The sequence below is a fragment of the Myxocyprinus asiaticus genome, chromosome 2 (assembly GCF_019703515.2).
Source record: "Myxocyprinus asiaticus isolate MX2 ecotype Aquarium Trade chromosome 2, UBuf_Myxa_2, whole genome shotgun sequence".
Classification (NCBI taxonomy): domain Eukaryota; kingdom Metazoa; phylum Chordata; class Actinopteri; order Cypriniformes; family Catostomidae; genus Myxocyprinus; species Myxocyprinus asiaticus.
The window spans coordinates 49,672,739-49,679,666 of NC_059345.1; the positions used below are offsets into that span (position 1 = coordinate 49,672,739).

General features: G+C 42.5%; 1 protein-coding gene across 3 annotated transcripts; it reads right to left on the reverse strand.

The window, feature by feature from the left end:
- Window positions 1-285: 285 nt before the first annotated feature.
- Window positions 286-6,144, reverse strand: LOC127451479 (cytoplasmic polyadenylation element-binding protein 1). 3 transcript variants are annotated; one of them, XM_051716222.1, is made up of 12 exons: window positions 6,130-6,144; window positions 5,424-5,571; window positions 4,497-4,688; window positions 3,639-3,850; window positions 3,250-3,502; window positions 3,011-3,124; window positions 2,802-2,906; window positions 2,281-2,417; window positions 1,063-1,261; window positions 869-963; window positions 600-680; window positions 286-500 (listed from the first exon to the last, which is right to left on the reverse strand). In XM_051716222.1, exons 1-12 carry the CDS (start codon window positions 6,142-6,144, stop codon window positions 390-392), a joined length of 1,662 nt encoding a protein of 553 aa, XP_051572182.1. In that variant the 3' UTR covers window positions 286-389. The 3 variants fall into 3 exon arrangements, with proteins under 3 accessions (XP_051572182.1, XP_051572175.1, XP_051572193.1); XM_051716215.1 differs by having other exon boundaries at window positions 5,403-5,571; XM_051716233.1 differs by lacking the exon at window positions 6,130-6,144 and having other exon boundaries at window positions 2,817-2,906; window positions 5,403-5,520.
- Window positions 6,145-6,928: the final 784 nt, after the last annotated feature.

A 6,928-nucleotide genomic window follows, 5' to 3' on the forward strand; every position in this document is an offset into this window, starting at 1 on the left:
ATTTGGCAAAAAGGCACTGTATGGCTTCCATCTATTAAACAATGAGACTTTAGAATGACTCTTACCAAAACCAATAGCAACCTAAGGGGGGAAAGAAAAAAAAAAAAAAAAAAAAAAAAACAACCCTTCAACCATGGCCTGAATCTCAACTCAGTCAAAAACTCTAGGTCTTCCCAGCTAACCAATCTCACTGTGTAGTGCCAAAGTGAACAAGCCAAACTAAAAGAAAGTGCACCAGTGAACTTTCTACAGTGTTTCCCCATGCCCAAACTCCAGGGAGGGCTTTTTTTGGGTGGGGGAGGGGGGGAACCAACTCTGGACCAGTCCCCCAGGGGAGCAGGTGCAAAATGGACTACCAGGCTGGAGGCATAGTGCTGCCATGCGTGGCTTCAGTTGGAGTCCCGCTTCTTCTGGTTTCTCATCAGAGGGCGGTGGTTGCTGAGGATGTCCATGGAATGCTGCCGATGCCAGCAGGAGCGACAGTAGTATTTAAAGCAGGTCTGAAGGGAGAGATCATATGGTACGATTTAGTGCACTTACAGTGAGACATACACTGATGAAATTTTAATCAATACAGAAGCGCAACACTAGCAACTCACCTTGTCCCTGCAGAAGAACGGCCCAGGCTCACGACTGCATGATTGACAGATGGCATCCTCTAGGTATGGGTCAATCTGAACCTGAAAAGAATACCAGTTACCATAAATGGCATGTCCAGCATACTCTGCATTTTTAGCAGCTGAGCTCATATGAAAACATACAGAAACCTTTTTAAAAAGTACACTGGCATGCTAACACTGCTTACTGCATGCCACAGTCTAAACATACCATAACAGAATAAAACATCCAAGTTAATTGACAGCTTTACCTTCTTTGTAAATTTGGGTGTCTTGATCTCAATAAACGCAGCACTCACTGCTTTCAGGTAACTGCGTTGGTTGTTAAAGGTTACACGCCCAGAGCCTGGAGACCAAAGAAAACCCATGTCAAAAGTCACAGTATTGAAGTAATCAGTTATAAAGACAACATTATGGACAGAGCTTAGTGTTACATATATTTTACCAATTGGGTATTTGTGCTTGTCTGTGTCAATGCCTGCATACACAACTCCTCCAAACAGATCATTCATTATGCTGGCCAGGGCTTCAGCATTGAGCATGCCATGCAGAGCTCCTACAAAAACAGTGTTCCGAGGGTCCAGCCTCTGAGAGGGGCAACTCACAAAGTTACTGTCAGAAATCACCCAAGGGATCACCTGTGCCTGAGGATCACAAGATGGGAGGTCAGTATAACAATAACATACGAGTACGTAACTGAATGATTAACCCTAGTGTTGGGTTCACTTGTGCCAACACCTTTTGCGTGCCTTGTCAAAAATGACCAGCCCACTAAGACTCATAAATCCCTCATTGCACACACATAGCATTAGATCTTTGTCAACTTTAGTAATTGTTTTTGTAACGCATGATTAATTGAACAGAGCTTATACCGGACTACAAATTCTTAATTTGTTAATTTGCTGAAAAATTTGAACAGTTTTGATTGCAAATTTGTCATCACAACATAAGTTAGCCATGTGTTCTCATTGGAAAGGAAATATGAAATTCCCACAGACACAAATATAAACAGGTGTCTAACAGTTTCCATAGATAGAGAGAGAGATATATATATATATATATATATATATATTATATATATCTCTCTCTCTCTCTCTCTATCCATCTCCCCCCCCCAGGAAGTAATAAGACAAATGACCATTTACAGCAGACTATACGGATTCAGATGAGCCCAAACAAAAGTAGATGTTGAAATATTCCTCAGACTGTACATGGAAAGACAATGCACAAAAGGGTGCTCAATACACAGTGCACGCGCTCGCACAGGTTCGAGAACTTTTGCGAGTGCAAACACACATAATAGGATTGGGAAGATCCTGAACACTTAAGTGTTCAGATGCCCTGTGTGAAAAGTCAATGTAACTTCAACTGGATGAAATGCACTAGTTAAGGAACCCCCCCCACCACCACACATACACAGTCAGTTTTGACTAACACAACGGGTGAAATAAAACTACCATTTGTGACCTACAAAATTACATACCCTAGGTCTGTCAAGTAAAACTGATCTGTTCACTGCAGAAGTTCTGGTAACTTTTTGGTGCAGCGGTCACAAAAGGATCAATTTCTACACTGCGCAAACGTGTAACTGATTCCGCTAAAATAAAAAGGTTAACCATTTACCACTTGGACACAAACACACACCAAGTCCAAAGAGGCTTACATCTTTGCAGCGCATCCTCCTGCTGGACATTTTGAAGTAATACTCGCTATAGCCCTCAGGATGGAGCAGGTCCTCCGTGCAGTCCTGGAGCAGGGCACGCACAGACTTCTCCGACTCAAACACCAAGTACACATAACCTGAAAGACAAGACAACCTTTAACACATGCAGGTCTCCAGTTTACTTGCCTGTTTGGGATCACTAGTTCAAGGCTTTAATAACATGCACAGAAAATAATGCCCTCTAGTGTCCCACAAGGACCATGCAGTCTCTTTTTTTAATAAAAAGCTAAATTTATTCACCCTTGTGCCACTTCAGATATGCATGACTTCCTTCAGCTGAACAAAAGATTTTTAGAATAGTATCCAATTTTCATTTTTGGGTTAACTTTCTGGAAGTCTCCATTTAACAAACACCACCACGTGATGAAGTCTTACTGTAGCCACCAAGAAGTTATGCCATTTACCACACCATCTTGCCACAGTGCTGTAATGAAATAAGTATCCTACCCATTTAGCATTACCTTTGGGCATATTACCTTTCGGAGGGCAGCGAGGGTGCTTGCCATCCTTACCTGGCCACTCCACACTCAGAGGGCCATAACATTTAAAAGTGTTTACCAAGCCAGCTGGGGGTGGACACAAACAAAAATCCATTAACAAACCAAACAGGTCTACAGCATGGTTTACAAATATGTAGCTGATGTAAACTATAGGACCAGATGACTCAGACCTTCTGTAATGTCCCAGGGAACACCACCTAAAAAGACCTTACAGGAGTAGATGGGGGTTTGGTAGTGTCTGGGGGGCAGCTGTCCACTCCATGTGAAAGTAGCTTCATTGATTGCTGAGGAAAACAAATTCACATGTTTCAAATTAATTGCAGGAAGTTGCAGTGTTGAGAATAAAATTTTAAACTAATGGGAGGGTGAGGGGTGAGTTCATGCACTTCAACATTTAAAAAAGCCATACAGGCAGCCTGTCTGTGAAGCCAGGCCTCTCTTTCAATGCTGAAGGGGCTCTCAGGGGTCTTTAGAAGGTCCCAGTTGGGCCAGATGGAGGCACCAGGCCAGCGGTGGGACAGACCATCTGTTGGGGTGGCACTGGGTGGTGGTGTGAGGGAAGAGCTTCTGTGGTCAAAACGAGAGCCCAGAGCTAGCTTAAGGGGATCCCTCTGCATACTGGACATAAGGAAGGGCACAGACGGAGAGATCCTCAAAGACGACTACAAAAGAGAGAAATTTGTATTGCTAGTAACAAGACAAGATTACATATACATCCACAAATAACTCCCATGTCACCCATTTCACTACTCTAGGCAACCTAAATGAGCAATATAGTCTAAAGAGGCCAACACTTACCAACAGGTCTGAGAGGTGATCAGAACCAGAGCTGAAGCCGCTGGTCTCAGAGTCCACAGGGCTGATGGAGTTAGAGTCCAGGAAAGACTGAGAATTTAAGCGTGCCATGCCTGGAAACTTTTCTAGGAAGTCTGTGGCACCAATGGAGGACTCATTGGAGTAGCTTGGAAGCTTGTTTGAAAGCTGACTGGGAGTACCCAAAATCCCTTGTACTGAAAATCAGAATTGTTAGAATGCAACAGTATTTAAAAAAAGCCAAGATTCCATTTCCCCAATTTCCAGAGCACACTTCTGGAGACCAAAAAAAAAAAAAATAAAAAATAAAAAAACACAGCTCCCCAACTGCACTGTACTGATGAGAATTGCCAGTGCATGAGGAAGGCTGAAAAAGGGCAATATAGTTAAAAGGCTCTGACTCACTTTACAGGCCCAGTGAGAAGTTTAAATTGAACCCTGCTCTAGTCAAGACACTAAAATTAGTCATAACTATCAAGACCACCGGGAAAGCTTAAAAATCTGATTGAGCCAGTTCTTGAATGAAACGCACAACACGATTTATTCTATTCACATGTCACAGAGTTGGGAGAAGAGAAAATGAAAGTGATTAAAGGGATAGTTCACCCAAAAACTAATAATCTTATTTACTTCACCACATTTGGTTTCAAAGGAACACAAAAGGAGATGTTAGGCAGCATTTCTGTCTCAGTCACCATTCACTTTCATTGCATCTTTGTCATAACATCTTTTAGGTTACTTTTGTGTGGGATGAAGGAAATCATACGGGTACAACATTTTTTGGTGAACCATCTATTTTAAAAAAAAAAAAAAAAAAAAAATTTGGTTTATCACTTCACTCACGTGAGGCTATGTTGCTCTGTGGAGAAGGTTCTGTATCATGGCTGCTCCACGGTCTCTCCCAGTCAGACAGGCTGAGTGACTGTAGGCCCAGACCCCAGTTACTGATATCGGGCAGACCCCTGGACGAATCCTGGCCACCGCTGGGAAAAAGCATCCTGCTTCGGACCGCAGACAGTTCCGAGTCCGGACGATCTGTAAAATGGGTTCAGGAACAAAACGCAGTATTTAGCGACTGTTCATCAGCTGTGGGAATAAAATGCATGCAGATTTGAGAAACCACTGACTCTCTAGAATCTGATAAATCACTGATCTCTCCCTCTGCCTAGCCAAACTGCACAGAAGCAGCTCTCTCCGCAGAGACGACCCACCCTGCATGTGACCCAGGCGCTGCTGCCCTCACAGCCCCTTGCTAATGACATCAGTCCCTGGCCTTCTCCGATGCCACACCACTGAGCATTCCTGACAAATTCTCCTGCAAAGAGGTAGCACTCCCTCCCACCTCTGGCTCAAGCTCCTGTTCAAGGTGGCAGGGAGAGCGAGATTGCTAGCTGCAGGCTAAGTGATGGAACTACAGCGAATCGCAGGACTGTTGCTATTGGCCAAGCAGCTGAAGAATGAGCAATCTGGGCTGCTCATGCAGAGCTGGACGGCATCCAACTGCTTGCTCCAGCCCTGATTCAGCATCCTTAAGTCTCGACTGCATGACATTGCATGACCAGTGCTGTAATGAGTCCCTGTGCATTTATAGAATGCTTGAAATCAGGGCCAAAGCATATACACAAACGTGCGGTGCAGGTATAACACAAAGGTTATCTGAATTGATTTTGTATCTGCACGGTGTCTGTGAAACACAATTGACAAAAGCTGTAAAAGCCAAATGCTAAGTCTATACACACTAAAATTTACCATTAAAAGGATCTCTCTTGCACTTGGCAGTAGGAGTTGTGCACACCCCACTGAGGTCCAGTGAATTGCCCAGCATGGTGTTCATCCTGCAGAATGCATCTGCATTGCTGCATGTAGACAGGGCTGGAATGTCAGAGTCCAGGCAGTTAAGAAGTCTGGGATTTTCTCTCTGTGAAGACAAAACATATACAGGGGTGATGGTCCATGTGACCACAGTGGTAAAGCAAGTCATACTCATAGGCCTTCTTCCCTGCCCTTTTTCCTCAATTTATAGTCAGTGTTTGTATTATATATTGCATAACAACAGCAACTGATGATCATAGAACAATTCTAACAGTTTAGGAGAAATTTACGCTCAACCTATTTTAATGAACATACGGACATTTTACAAGTGTAATGGAACACGTCATTCCTGTGTATTGCAATCCACGAAAACTCCATAGACATGCATGGGGCTAACCTGAACAAAGCACTCAGTGATTAGCATGGACAATCCTAATAAATGCAAACTGAGGAAGCAGCTCAATGCCTTAGTAAACAATCATTACTGAGAATATACCATGACTAGCATGTCTTCATGTCTACCAAAAGGGAAATAAATCAAAAACAATTATGTTAAGTGTTGCTACGATAACATCGTGGGCCACACCAACTGTACAAACAAATTATACATATTTCACACACCCCCACCCCGAACTGGAAGCCTTTCTTTTTCGCAATTACTCACCATAGAAAACGCCATGGTAGAACTGTCAAACAAACTTATCGAAAACAACACCCACACTAGCTCTCCTAAAGTCTACTTAAACTTTTAGATAGAAAATTTAACTTAATTTATAACACCTGTGCTCGGGTCATCCACCTATGACCTGGGATCCAGTTCTCCCTTGAGTAACCAATCACAGGTCACATGTTGATATTATTTATAAGGAGGGCGGGAACTTAGAGTGGACGTCATTTTTCAATAAAGCGACGAGCTTCCATTTACCAGTCGATTGCTACGACGCCATAAAGGTTAATTAACTTAAATATCAAAGCAACCTGTATCGTCCTTTAGATGTCGTGAATCAGAAATATTGTTCATTATTATTATATTATTATAATTGCTGACATGTTTATTTTTATATACTGGAACGGTCAAACAATTTGACGCTAAAACGGTGTGAACGGCCCCCTTCGCTCTATTTATGTAGGCCTAATACATTTAAGGGCTTTCTGAGAGATCATTAGATAAACAATTAATAAAGTGGCATGAGACTTTTGATGATGGATTTTGCCATTTTATTGTTGTTCTTGTCTGCACAATGACAGTGTGACATTATGTTCTCCTTTCAAATATCAGAGATGTGCCACGTGCGGACTGCTTGGTAGAAATCAGGACCATGGATAGCAGCATTTAGAAATTGGGCCTTTTGCCATATACAGCTTATAAATTTGCAATCAAGACTCCAAACATACAGTAACTAAAATATGTTATCAGTGTTTAATAGGCACATAACTGAAGTGCAAATCAGTGTTCAGTTGCA